Source organism: Bubalus kerabau, chromosome X (genome assembly GCF_029407905.1).
Source record: "Bubalus kerabau isolate K-KA32 ecotype Philippines breed swamp buffalo chromosome X, PCC_UOA_SB_1v2, whole genome shotgun sequence".
Taxonomy (NCBI): domain Eukaryota; kingdom Metazoa; phylum Chordata; class Mammalia; order Artiodactyla; family Bovidae; genus Bubalus; species Bubalus kerabau.
Genome location: NC_073647.1, coordinates 138533054 through 138547594, shown reverse-complemented (window position 1 = coordinate 138547594; position 14541 = coordinate 138533054). Strand labels below are relative to the sequence as shown.

Sequence of the window (14541 nt, the reverse complement as noted above, 5' to 3'; positions counted from 1 at the left end):
GAGGCCTGGCGTGCTGCGATTCATGGGGTCGCAAAGAGTCGGACATGACTGAGTAACTGAACTGAACTGAATAATAAGTGATGTTGAGCATCTTTTCATGTGTTTGCTAGCCATCTGTATGTCTTCTTTGGAGAAATGTCTTTTTAGGTCTTTTCCCCACTTTTTGATTGGGCTATCTGTTTTTCTGGTATTGAGTTATATGAGCTGCTTGTATATTTTGGAAATTAATTCTTTGTCAGTTGTTTCATTTGCTATTATTTTCTCCCATTCTGAGCATTGTCCTTTCACCTTATTTGTAGTTTCCTTTGCTGTTTCTGCCAATTTTTTGATTAAGCTCTTTATTTTTCAGGTATTGAGCTATACGAGCTGCTTATATATTTTGGAGATTAATCCTTTGTCGGTTGTTTTGTTTGAAATTATTTTCTCCCACTCTGAGGGTTGTCTTTTAATCTTGTTTATTGTTTTCTTTGTTGGGCAAAAGGTTCAAAGTTTCATTAAGTCCCATTTGTTTATTTTTATTCTTGGAGCTGGGTCAAAGAGGATCCTGCTGTGATTTATGTCAAAAAGTGTACTGCCTGTGTTTTCCTCTAAGAGCTTTATAGTTTCTGGCCTTATATTTAAGTCTTTAATCCATTTTGAGTTCATTTTTTGTATGGTGTTAGGAAGTATTCTAGTTTCATTCTTTTACATGTAGGGGTCCAGTTTTCCCAGCAGCAGTTATTGAAGAGACTGTCTTTTCTCCATTGTGTATTCTTGCCTCCTTTGTCAAAGATAAGGTGCCCATAGGTGTGTGGGTTTATCTCTAGACTGTCTTGTTCCATTGCTTTATATTTCTGTTTCTGTGCCAGTACCATACTGTCTTGATGACTAGCTTTGTGGTATAGTCTGGAAAGTTGATTCCTTCAGCACCATTTTTCTTTCTTCAAGATTGCTTTGGCTCTTCAGGGTCTTTTGTGTTTCCATATGAATTGTAAAATATTTTTGTTCTAGTTCTTTGAAAAATACCATTGGTAGTTTCATAGGAGTTGCATTGAATCTGTAGATTGCTTTGGGTAGTATAGTCATTTTCACAATATTGTTTCTTCCAATCCAAGAACATGGTATATCTCTCCATCTGTTTGTGTCTTCTTTGATTTTTTTCATCTGTGTCTTATGGTTTTCTGCATACAGGTCTTTTATCTCTTTAGGTTTACTCCTAAGTATTTTATTCTTTTTGCTGCAGTGGTGAATGGAATTGTTTCCTTAATTTCTCTTTCCAATTTTTCATTGTTAGCTGATAGGAATGCAAATGATCTCTGTATATTTTATATCCTGTGAGTTTACTATATTAATTGATTAGGTCTAGTAATTTTCTGATGGCATCTTTAGGGTTTTCTATGTATGGTATCATGTCATCTGCAAAGAGTGAGAGTTTTACTTCTCCTTTTTCAATCTGGATTCCTTTTCTTTTTCTTCTCTGATTGCCATGACTAGGACTTCCAAAACTATGTTGAATAATAGTGGCAAGTGTGGGCACCCTTGTCTTGTTCCTGATCTTAGAGGAGATGCTCTCAGTTTTTCACCATTGAGAGAAATGTTTGCTGTGGGTTTGTCATATATGGCCTTTATTATGTTGCGATGTACTGAGCTGTGCTTAGTTGCTCAGTCATGTCCGACTCTTTCTGACCCTATGGACTGTAGCCCGCAAGGCTCCTCTGTCCATGGGGATTCTCCAGGCAAGAATACTGGAGTGGGTTGCCATGACCTCCTCCAGGGGATCTTCTCAACCCAGGGATCGAACCTAGGTCTCCTGGGTTACAGGCAGATTCTTCACCATCTGAGCTACCATGGAAGCCCATTATGTTGAGATAGGTTCCTTCTATGCCTCCTTGCTAGAGAGTTTTTATCATAAATGAGTATTGAATTTTATCAAAGACTTTCTCTGCATTTATTGAGATGATCATAATGGTTTTTATATTTCAGTTTATTAATATTGTATATCACATTGATTGATTCACGAATGTTGAAGAATCCTTGCATCCCTGGGATAAAGCCCATGTGATCATGATATATGATCCTTTTAATGTGTTATTGGATTCTGTTTGCCAAAATTTTGTTGAGAATTTTTGCATCTATGTTCATCATTGATATTGGCCTGTGGTTTTGGTATCAGGATGATGGTCGCCTCATAGAATGAGTTTGGGAGTTTTTATTTCTAAGTACTACATTAGATCCTTGGCTTAAGTTACCTTGTTTAAACTTCATTAGAACCCCATTTTTAGGGAGCTGATCAAGATCTCAAACCCAAGCCTATTGGATGCTGACCCCAGTTGCCCACCTCCTTTGTTTTATACCATTCACAAAGGGACCATATTTCTTTGGGAGTTGAAGCCCTTGCACAGTTTAGAGTAATCTGTCATATACTTTGTGTAATGAACTCCTTGCCACCTGCTAAGTATATTGATGATGACTTTTTCTTCTTTTAATGTTTTTGTACGTTACAGATAAGTGACCTAGGTGGTGGGGTTCCACTCCGAAAAATAGATCGCCTTTTTAACTACATGTATTCAACTGCTCCAAGACCTAGCCTGGAGCCTACCCGAGCTGCCCCGTTGGTAAGCCTCTCAAGCTGTTGTTGGAGGAAGGACCATTAACACGAGAACGGGCAGGGCAGGCTGTTTCCCCAGGGTGTTGCATTAGCCTTGTTGAATTTGAATGTTTTCCACCTGGTTTGAAGGAGGGGGAGTTTTATGCTACTGCCACTTTCTTTATGACTCTTTTGGCCTCAGATTTCTTCTCTAATTTGTATGTAAAAAACACTCAGAGCTGAGTGCCTACCTTCCCAATAGAGAAAAAAACATCATGGTTAAGAAGGCTGCCAGAGCACCATTTACCACCTGGCGTACCACCTGGCGTTCCCCTTGGCGGGGGTGGAAGTTTAATAGCAGGTGAACGGGGAACAGCACCGTGTGTCTGGCTGCAGCAGGCCCTGGGCGCTGCATACCTCCATGGCTTGGATCAGCCAGGGCCTTAGAACTTCCCCTGCTAAATTTGTTTATATAATTAAATGTTAAATTATGAACACATTACATTTTTTACATGAAATAACATAAGCAGGAAACATATAGGTTGTGTATGCATTTTCAGAGTCTTTTGTGTCTCAATGTGGAAAAAATCTTCAGCTCTATTAAGGCAGTGAGGAAAGCCTCTGGTTACCATGGCAGCATTTAGATCCTGGTAGGGCCACATTTTCTTCCCCCGCTGAGTGTTTCTAATTGACAAACAACAATTGAACCCTTTGTCATTAAACACAGCAACATAGCTATCATTCTGCAAAATAGTTCAGGGTGTACATTTTCATTTTCAAGTCTCACCTGTCTGATAAGCACATGAGATTATGTTTTACTTGTATGAATAAAATCCAACAGTTAACATCATTTATTCAAGACAGAGTTTGTTAACACAGCATATTGAAAGCAGAGAGGAAGTCGTTTATATAGGATTCAAGAAAATATTTGAGAGATCAGTTTGAAACTGATCACCTTGACTAATTTCTGGTACCTACTTAAACAAATGTCAAAAGGAAAACAAAATGCCACAAGCAAATCTAGAGCCTTCACCAGTTGTTTAAAAGGAATATGGATCGTCTCTTCCAGGTCTCAAAATAGCATCTTGAGGACAGCTGTGATGTCATTTTTTTTTAATGAAACTGAGCAGTTGAAGTAAGAGTTGTAAAAAGTGTGCATCCAACCTCACACGTTATAGATGAGGAAATGAGGTTACCTGCTTGCCCAAGGTCATTGAGCTCGTGATGGTCAAGCCAGCACTGGCCATGTCTGTCTGCATTCTTTCCAGTGTGCTGTGTGGCTCTGCTTTTGAAGAAATGCTTCCACTAGCATGTCTCCCAGTTAGCTCTCTTCAGCCTGTAAGCGGGCATGTGGGTATGTACTACTAGGAAATGTAATTTCATCATCAAGCACCTTACTGTGTTACAGCCCTGTGCTGTGACACATGCATTTCTTTTTTGGAACTGTCCCAGCCAACTCCTATTGATCCTTTGACACCCTGGGAAGACTTTCCAGAACCTGACCAAATCTGAGGTAGAGGCCCCTCCTTTGCATTCCGTGGGACCCTGGGGTCACCCGTCTCCTCACACTCGTGACTGCATCGGGCTCAGATGGTCTCAGCTGTTCCCTGGTAGCCCTGGGAGCCGGCTCCGGGCCTTGCTTGACTGGAGAAGGCAGGTTTCCTCAGCCTCCTCCAGAGTCCGCTGATTGCTTTGCTGTGGTGACCTCAGTCACCATTTCGGCTGTCTCGTCTTTGCTCCTGGCCGTGTTCTGCCTGTCCTGCAGCCCTTCCATGATGGTGGACTCTATCACACCCAACCCTTGTTTAGGCCCTAACCCCACGGAGGGAATCTAGGAAAGCTGTTAGAAAGCAATTGAAAGCTGCAGAACTTAGTAAAATTACTGCTGGGTGGTAGCCGTCATGGCAGCTTCCATTTCTTTCATTCTGCTGTGTCTTAGACACTGTCCCAAGACTTTACACTCCTTATATCATTTCATTCTTACAGAAGCTCTTATGTAAGCTTTTTATTACATTTTTCAGATAAGAAAACAGTCTTAGGTTGAGCAAACTGCTAGTTGCACAAAAAGTGGGTTTCACCTGTCTGAACCTAAAGCCCACCCAACCACTGCTGTGTGTTTGCCCACTGCCTCCTTCACTAACCTGTCGGTGGACTTAATCAGAGGGGCCAAAGCTTGAGGAACAGCCCTTTCCTCTCCAACCCAGAGGTTTTGAAATTAGTCTCAATTGTTCTTATTCTTGTCAGTATCGGAGATCTTCCCCCCCCTCCCCCAACAACCTGTTACAGTCAGGGTTCTATGACACAGAGATACAGGAGGGTACTGGCTTTGCTTTCTTGTCTCTAAAAATACGTGGATGACCACATCTCAAAATACTGTAGTGTTCCCACAGCTTTAGGAAGTAGCCCTTAGGAGATCACTTTCTTTTCATTGTGTTAGCCTTGGTACTGGTAGGTTTCAACTCCTGTGCTACTCAATTGAATGTTCACTATAAAGAGCAAAGAAATGAGTTAATAGAACTCTGGAATGATGTGGTTTAGTTGAGTTTCCAGTTCAAATTCCACTTGATTTGGGATTTGTTTTTAAACAATGCAAAACAGTTGCCTTAAAACATTCAAAAAGCATTAGTCTTCTGGGAGAAGGAATTGCAACCCATTCATTCACTCCAGTATTCTTACCTGGGAAATCCCATGGACAAAGGAGCCTGCTGGGCTATAGTCCATGGGATTGCAAGAGAGTTACACGTGACTTAGTGACTAAATAACGACAACATGGATTTGTCAGTTTCTGTTATGTGAGTACTACAAGAAGCTAAATAATTAAAAGCATTATTTGTGATATTTAAAAAAAGCATTAGTCAAAATAGGAGTGTTTCTATTCTTTTCCAAACACGTGAGAAATATTTTTGGAGGATGAAAATAGATTGTTTGCCATAGATGCCTTGTATGTACATCATAGTATGGGTTGGGTCAATGTATTTGCTTTAAATATGAATCAAGAATTAATTCTAATCTTTCAGATGGTCCTCAAACTCAACGTGTTAGCATTTTGTGCCTTTCTCAGTGTATTAATTTTCTTTTCTCAATAGGCTGGATTTGGTTATGGCTTGCCAATTTCTCGGCTGTATGCTAGATATTTTCAAGGAGATCTAAAGCTCTATTCTATGGAAGGCGTGGGTACTGATGCTGTCATTTATTTAAAGGTACTGAATTTCATTTCTGTTACAGGAAAGCATCTTTACTTTTTAAAGCTGTAAGTTCTAATAACTAAAGCAGATTAGCACTGTATCATCATCTCATATTATATATATGAATATATGAATAATCATATATATGATTTAATATATATCTTATGTTCAACTAGGATTTACTTCACTTTTACGTGAAAACCAAGTTATGACCCTTGATTTTATGCTCAGAGCAAAATAGGAAATATGGAGATATGAAAATTTAATACTGATTTTTAAAAACCTTAATTCTAAGTTCTGATTTTTTAAAAATTTACATATCCATTAAAAGGACTCATTTAAAAGACAGATTTTCATAAACTGAAGTCTTTTATTTTAGAGACTTGCTGGCTTAAAGTTGCAAGATTTCAGTGCTTATAATATATTTACCTAAAAGTCTGATCAGATAACAAAGTTCTCTGTAATACAAGTTTTCTCATTCAGTGGTGGTATCAAACTTTTATTTACTTCTAACCTCTAGAATACCACAACAAACTGTGGAAAATTCTGAAAGAGATGGGAATACCAGACCACCTGATCTGCTTGAGAAATTTCTTGAGAAATCTGTATGCAGGTCAGGAAGCGACAGTTAGAATTGGACATGGAACAACAGACTGGTTCCAAATAGGGAAAGGAGTACATCAAGGCTGTATATTGTCACCCTGCTTATTTAACTTATATGCAGAGTACATCATGAGAAATGCCGGGCTGGAGGAAGCACAAGCTGGAATCAAGATTGCTGGGAGAAATATCAATAACCTCAGATATGCAGATGACACCACCATTATGGCAGAAGGCGAAGAAGAAGTAAAGAGCCTCTTGATGAAAGTGAAAGAGGGGAGTGAAAAAGTTGGCTTAAAGCTCAACATTCAGAAAACTAACATCATGGCATCCGGTCCCATCACTTCATGGCAAATAGATGGGGAAACAATGGAAACAGTGTCAGACTTTATATTTTGGGCTCCAAAATCACTGCAGATGGTGATTGCAGCCATGAAATTAAAAGATGCTTACTCCTTGGAAGGAAAGTTATGACCAACCTAGATAGCATGTTAAAAAGCAGAGACGTTACTTTGCCAACAAAGGTCCGTCTAGTCAAGGCTATGGTTTTTCCATTAGTCATGTATGGATGTGAGAGTTGGATTGTAAAGAAAGCTGAGTGCCAAAGAATTGATGCTTTTGAACTGTGGTGTTGGAGAAGACTCTTGAGAGTCCCTTGGACTGCAAGGAGATCCAACCAGTCCATCCTAAAGGAGACCAGTCCTGAATATTCATTGGAAGGACTGATGCTGAAGCTGAAGTTCCAATACTTTGGCCACCTGATGTGAAGAACTGACTCATTTGAAAAGACCCTGATGCTGGGAAAGATTGAAGGCAGGAGGAGAAGGGGACGACAGGGGATGAGATGGTTGGATAGCATCACCGACTCAATGGGCATGAGTTTGAGCAAGCTTTGGGAGTTGGTGATGGACAGGGAGGCCTGGCGTGCTGCGGTTCATGGGGTCACAAAGAGTTGGACATGACTGAGCAACCGAACTGAACTGAAACTCTAGAATATTTGGAGTACTTTTTCATTATGTAATAGGGGCACATTGTATGAAATTTTAAAGCTGTGAAAGGGAAAACTGTCTTCCATTACTGGCCCAGAGCCACTGGGTTCTCTTTTCTGGGGTGACCATGGGTACCAGTTTCATGTGAATCCTCTTATAAGTTGATTCTGTATTGATAAACATATGGAGAGAGAATCTAATTGTTTTCACACCAGTGATTATTTTAGCACTTTGCTCTTTTTTACTTTCCAATATCTCTTGGAGATACTTCCATATCAATTCACATAGAACTGGCTCATCCTTTTAACAGCTGTGTAGTGTTTTATATGTTATATCATAAAATAACCCTTTATTTGGGGTGTTTATCTTAGATGCCAATACACAGAAATGATATGCTGTTTGATATCACTCTATGAGTTTATATTTATAAATCTACCGTGAAACTTTATTTCTTCTGGGCCCTCTGGGAGAGCATTTACCCAGTGGACAATAGTGTTTGGTTTAAGACAATCGGATATCTTCATCAGTATTAACTGAACGAAAATGGTTTTTGTTCTCGTCATGTTTACTGGTTTTTCATGAGTGAATGTTTTTATTCCTTTAAAAAATGCTTTAATTTCATCCAGTCCAGTCTAAGTAAAATGCTAAAATGTAATTTTAGTATACCTCCACATTAAGGTTTCTGATGCTTTGAATAGTAAAATTTGAGTTAGTATTTCACATGAGCAAGATGACACTGTAGACCTTTAGTATACATTTTTGTTTCTCTCCTTAGGCCCTTTCAAGTGAATCCTTTGAGAGACTTCCAGTTTTTAACAAGTCCGCATGGCGCCATTACAAGAGCACAGCTGAAGCTGACGATTGGAGCAATCCCAGCAGTGAGCCCAGGGACGCTTCCAAATACAAGGCAAAACAGTAATTGACTACTTTTCTTTCTATTACAAAATATCTGATTTTTCCTCAGAGTCTACCAGCCAGACGATTGATATTTTCAGCCACATCTTTGTGGTTTTGCCACTGGAAAAGCAAAGTGATCCCTAAAGAAAGATGGGAGTATTTTTTCACCCCAGACAGGAAGGAGAGCACGAACTGGGTCACCAGAGTAGCCATTTCAGTAGCGGACCTGATGTTCTGGGAGTCCTTGCCCTATGGAGGTATTAAAAGCAGTAATCAGGGTGTGTATCCTGCCACCAATCTTATTTAAAAAGTAATTCAGTTTGTCATCATCCATAGAATTGACAGAAGAATGTTTAGAGAAAGTCCGTAGATGGATTGAAACCAGAAAAATAAAAAAGTTAAAATTATCAATCAAGGTAAACAGTGGGTTTATCCATATCCAATTATTATTATTCAGCCTTTAAAAGGAATAAGGTTGTGACATGCTACAGTATAGATAAATCTTGAAGTCATTATGGTAAGTGAAATAATCCAGACCCTGAAGGACAGATACTGTATGCTTCAACTTATGTAAGGCACCTGAAGAAAGTAGAATGGTGGTTGCCATGGCTGGGGAGTAGGGGAAAAACAAATTTAGTGTTTAATGAGGACAAGTTTCATTGGAGAAAGATGAAAAAGTTCTGGAGATGGATGGTGGTACAACACTGTGAATGTACTGAACGCTGCTGAGCTGTACACTTAATAAAACATTTTTTTCCATCTTAACCAAAGGGTAAACTTTACATATAGTTTACCACAATAAAAGAAATGAAGAAAATGATCAATCACAGAATAACGAGTTTTACTACTTTGTGGTAATAACGACAATAAATAATCCAGTCTTTGGTTTCCAGTTTTCTTTCTTCTGACAACCTTTAAGCTCCAACTCTACTAACAACAGTAAGGGTTCTGATTATTTGTTTAATTTAAAGTAATCTTTTCATAATCAAAAAGCAGTATATGTACACTGTTAAAAAATATAAATAAGCAAAAAAAAAGAGAAACTATTGTATTCTGATAATCCCGAGATTACCATTCTTAGAGCTTTATCTGTGTCCTTCCAGGTGTTTTGCTATTTGTATATGTATATGTATTTTTTCCCAAATGAGATCAGACTTTTCATACTGTCACGCAGTCTAGTTTTATTTCATTTAACTGTCTCCATCTTTCCGTGTCATTATATTTTCATCATGAAAATTCCCCTGATTTGTCCCAAAGACAAATCGATTCCAGGACCACATAACACATCTGAATAGGTCTCTAGATTTTAATGTAGAACAATTTTTTGTTATTGAAAGACCATACCAGTTGTCCTGCAAAATGTCCCACCTTGATTTGTTTGATTTTTTTTCTTTGAAACCCTGGCTCTCCCGTAAACTGGAAGTTCATCTAAAGGCTCAGTGGAGCATTTTTTTTTTTTTGCTAGAATATTTCATAAATATGGATGCAGAATTACACTCTGAGACCCATGCAGTTCGGTTGATCCAGTGTTAGTAATGTTAAGACTGCCCATAATTCAGATGGTGACTGCCTGGTCCCTCCACAGTGTGGTTAATTTTCCCTTCTTAATCAGAAAATGATATGCGTAGTGTTACTTTGCCACCATACAACCATCACTTAGGGGTTATTAAGACCAGTTGAAAAACTTGGCCTGAATCAGTAATTTTGTTAATGTTTATAAAATGATGAGTTTTTTGTTAGTGTCATTCCTTTGACAGTTAGCTGACATTCTCCTATCAAGTTTTTCCTCATCAACTAAGGTCATTTAGGTACCTTCTGAAGTACAGTTCCTCCTGGCAAGGCAGGATAGGCATTTAAATCTTTCTTTTAAATTGCAAATTTTCCAGGCCTATGCTGAGTTAGAAACCACCTTAAATGGTGACGGGTGAGTTTCAGGCTTCCTTTTTTTTAAGTAGTATTATGGATGTGGTAGATTTTTATTGCTTTGTTGGTATATTTTGGTCAGTATTTAACATATATATATAAAGTGTACAGATACAAAGTTTGTAACATGATGAATTTTTACATCTGTATCTCCAGGACCTGAAAAGGCCACTTCCTAGTCACAGTCTTCTCCTTTTTCCCTCCCCACCATGTAACCATTACTCCAACTCTATCACCTATCACTATATCTGACTCTCTTCTCTTCTTGAATTTAAAATAAATGGAACATACAGTGCATGCTGTTTTTGTGTCTGGCTCTCTTCTCTCTGAGGTTCACCCTGTCGCTGCATGTAGTGGCCATCTTTTTGATGCTAAAATTGGCACACCTTTGGCCATTGGAAGCTATTTCTAGCCATATCCTTTATGTTCCATTGGTGAAATCCTGTTGGTCTTTGAAAGCTTCCTTACTTTTTGGCCCAAGAGGATGTCCTAAGTTCATCTCATACTAAGACTCCTGTTTACTTTTAATGGGTATTAGAGACCCTAATCTGGGAGCTGGAGGTGTACATGACATCTTTTCTAGTCTTCTTTTCTGCACAGACCTATAAAACATGGTTTAAGATATGTAAGTTCACATTGATTTTTAATTCTCTTTTAACATTGTAATATTTCTCCTTAATCTATTTTAACTGTATATATTTCCTCTTACCCTGAAAACCTTGATTCCTAACACAGTGCAACAGACAGGTATTTGTAGGCAAATAGGGTTTATATAGCTTTGTGACTTTGTACCATTATAGTAGCATTGATCTTTTCGGATGAAGGATGTAAAAGGTTATTTATATTGCTACTTTTTTTCCTCTGGAAGTATTGTGATGGGCCTCTGTGCAATGTTGTTGCATTGGTCACTCACCTCAAATGATGAAATTTAGAGGAGTTTGTTTTATGCACGTGAGTGTGAGCGTGCACACAGGTGTGTGTATACACATATACACACCATCCCTGGCCAAGGTTAAGCTAAATGAGCTTGAAACACCTGGCTCAGTTTCCCTTGATCCCATTTTCAGTTCGTATAAGTCAAGTAGTATATTGGGTATCAGTATGAGCAGTTAATTCCAGGGATGGCTCTGGTGGGGGAATTATTTGGGTAGCACAGAAAATGGTCTTTATGAACATTAAAGTCCATTTGGATTGTAAAAAGATGGTTTTAGTTGAATATTGTTTTAAAGCCTATTTAAATAGTTTAGCAGGTTGTATACTGTAATTAAGTATGAGTCTTAATTTCTTTTTTCTAAAGGATGATACATTATTATTTAGGGGAAATTTTATTTATTTATTTATTGATCATGCTGGGCAGCATGCATCATCTTAGTTCCCTGACTAGGGATCAAACCCATGCCCCCTGCATTGAGACCATCAAGGAAGTCCCTGAGTCTTCATTTCTGATATCTTATTAGGCAAGCAAATGTTATCAGAAAGCAGTTTTTAAGATTCTAAAATGGCTACCCTGACGCTGAAAATTTTTCAGTTAACAGAAATAGGATAATTGGTGGCCACCTGGGAAAGTATTTAGTAGTTATATTAAATTCATTAGGTGAACGAGAAATGCTAAGAAAATTTAATTTCTAAGCAGATTTTGAATTTCAACTTTATTGAGATATAATTCACATACCATAAAAGTCACCCTTTGAAAGCATACAACTCAGTGGTTTTTAGTAAATTCCCAGGGTGGTGTGCTCCTCACCACTGTCTGATTTTAGACCATATTCACCATCCCCCAAAGAAACCCCATGCCCATTGGCAGTGGTTCCCCATTTCTAAGCAGGTTTTTCACTGAGAGGAAAGAACTGCTTTAGTGTATATATGTCATTAAATGCTAATTCTGTTTCTGTAGTAACTATAGAGAATAATTCTGAGATAAGACGTGGGTTTTTGAATCGTCACTGTAACTAAATGCTCTGAGTACATCTCAGTTACAATAGAGAAGGTTGTCCTCATAAACTCACTGGGGCTGTCCCCATTATTTTCTTTGTAGGGATAAGATGAAGACTAACAGAACTTTGTAAAGAACTGAATGCTTCAGTCCTCTACGTGAAGAAAAGATGGCCTTCTGCAAGTCAGCCGGAAAGAGCTCCTTTCTTCCACCAACTCTGAACATGGCGCTATAGATAATCCAGTGCTTGAATGTGTATTTTTCTCCATATAAGCTGGACCTTTTCCACAGAAGTTTCCTGTAGCTACTTCATATCTTCCACTAAAGCAGTAACTTGAGTCATTTTTCATAGTACATTGCTGTGGTTTGGTTGGCGCCTGTCGTAAGGGGACACAGAGCCTTATTAGTGCCCGTGCTCTCATACCTCCGTCTTCTTTATCATAGACTGTCTACAGTCTCCCCAGATGTCTCACCTCCCTCCCCATTCCAGATACAGCCGATCTCTACTGCTGCTCTTTGTGACCAAATACCATGTTTGTCCCAAACCACCAACTATGGCCTTGGGGAGTCTGGAATTTGAAGACATCAGATGAGCACGTCTTGATATTTCGGTCCCAGAGCCCTTCCTCTCTCTTACGCATCCCTCTTTACTCTCTGCTTTGGACTCGGGCCTTCTTCCATCTGACCAGATTCTCATTGTGAGCTGTAGATACTCTCATGTTAGATCTCCCTCTTGGGTGCATTGATTTCATTTTGAAATTCATTTGTATACTTCCATTCTGTTGATTAAAGTGTTCCAAAAGTTGTCTTGGGATTTTTCACTTAGCTGCTTGGTTTCAAAGATCTTAAGTGAAAAACTACCTTCAAGTCATTATCAAGTTTGTGAAGAGCGGGAAGTGAAGTTTTTATGCTCGTGTAACAATTTACCAGTGAATACGGTCCTTTTGTCACATCATATTCCTTTGCAGTTTTCTAAGTCCCTGTGGTGATGCACTCCACTAGGTGTGAAATAGGCCATCGAAGGGAATCATTCTTTCTGGTTTATTTGGAACATGCCCCAGGTCGTTGTCATTTATATTTTCATAACATTCAGCCTGCTTTAGAATTGTCATGTCATGTTTACCCTTAGAAACACAAGCTATCTGAGAATCTGGATTTAAAACCCACAACTTAAACAGCTCTGCAGGGTGTGTTTCTCTTCATTAATATTTTTCATATATTTATCATCTACTTTGACTTCTGCCCTCTTTTAACATCCATATAAATGTTTCTCCATCTAGTGTTGAAGTGTTGAGTCCATTGATTTAAAAGCTGTCACTGGTAAAGTATTCCTCCTCCTCTAGACATATGACAGTACTCACCCTCTTTTCGCCGCTACCATCTCAGTGGGCTTTTCCCCTGGATGGAGCCGTGTTCTGGCCCACTGCACTCACATGGAGGACGACTCTGTTTCTCTTTGTTCCACCAAAGCTAACACTCTTTCATTACATTACCTGAGCTCATGGTGATTCCTTTGTCTTTTGAAAGACCTCATCTCTTCCATCCTTAGAAGACTCTCATCAGGGAACTCATAATCTAGTCCGGTAAGAAAAAGACCAACGTTACTTCCAAGATACAAGTAATGAGATGGTCTGCATAAAGGCCTGTTTTTTGAAGGTTGAGTCAGTGTCTTGGGAATGGGGCTGTTCCATGTGATTATTTCCATGTGATATAAAGATGTAAAAAAAAAAATGGCCTTCGAGTTTAAAGACCCCAGCTTTCCTATAAATGTCAGCTCGTCTCTCAGCCTCTTCCTTGGCCTCCCTTTCCAGCCACAGCCCTTTACACGTCTATGCATGATACACTGGAGGGGATCACATTCCTCTCTTTTTAGGTCTTTCTCGAAACTGAAGATGTCTTTCAGTGTTTTAATGACTTCATTGATAGTCCTTTGCTGATGTATGTTCTGGCTTAACTGTCTGACTCCAGGACAGCCTTGCCTCTCCTGTCTTTGTTTTCTTTTTCTTTTTTAAATTGTGTCTTTGTTTTCTGAATTAAGAAATTAACTTTGCTTCCAAAGCAATCATAAGAAGAATTTCAGGAACATCTTGCATTCACACAGTTCAGCCACCCCAAGTATTCATTTCTCCTTTCTGTTTGCTGTGCTTTGTCTCTAGGTATCTTATCATCTTTCTACATGTTGTAATATACATAGACATTAACCGTTTTTCAGCTAAATTTGTTTAGTTCTCCCAATTCCCCTGTACTTCCCTGTCATTTCCTCAGTTTCAAGCATCTACTTTTTGAAGCAGGGCCTGGCACATAGTAGGTGCTTAATGAATATTAGCTGAGTCAGTGAATGGAAGTGGACAGACATTTACCTCGGATGGTGGGCGGCATCTTTCTTAGTTCTTAAACTATCTTTGTTTTCAAATTTAAAATAATTCTGTTCAGGAGCTGTGAAAGTAC

General features: G+C 38.8%; 1 protein-coding gene across 3 annotated transcripts in view; it reads left to right on the top strand.

Annotated features, from left to right (window-relative positions):
- The window catches only part of PDK3 (pyruvate dehydrogenase kinase 3), an 80478-nt gene extending 67580 nt beyond the window's left edge, over window positions 1-12898 (top strand). For 2 of the 3 annotated variants that reach the window (XM_055565574.1, XM_055565576.1), the window contains exons 9-12: window positions 2484-2594; window positions 5653-5766; window positions 8116-8255; window positions 12196-12898. In XM_055565574.1, coding sequence (XP_055421549.1) covers window positions 2484-2594; window positions 5653-5766; window positions 8116-8255; window positions 12196-12226 — 396 coding nt within the window. In that variant the 3' untranslated portion in view covers window positions 12227-12898. The remainder of the gene's footprint in view (window positions 1-2483; window positions 2595-5652; window positions 5767-8115; window positions 8256-12195) is intronic. The other variant, XM_055565575.1, reaches the window with a different exon arrangement.
- The last annotated feature ends 1643 nt before the right edge of the window (window positions 12899-14541 follow it).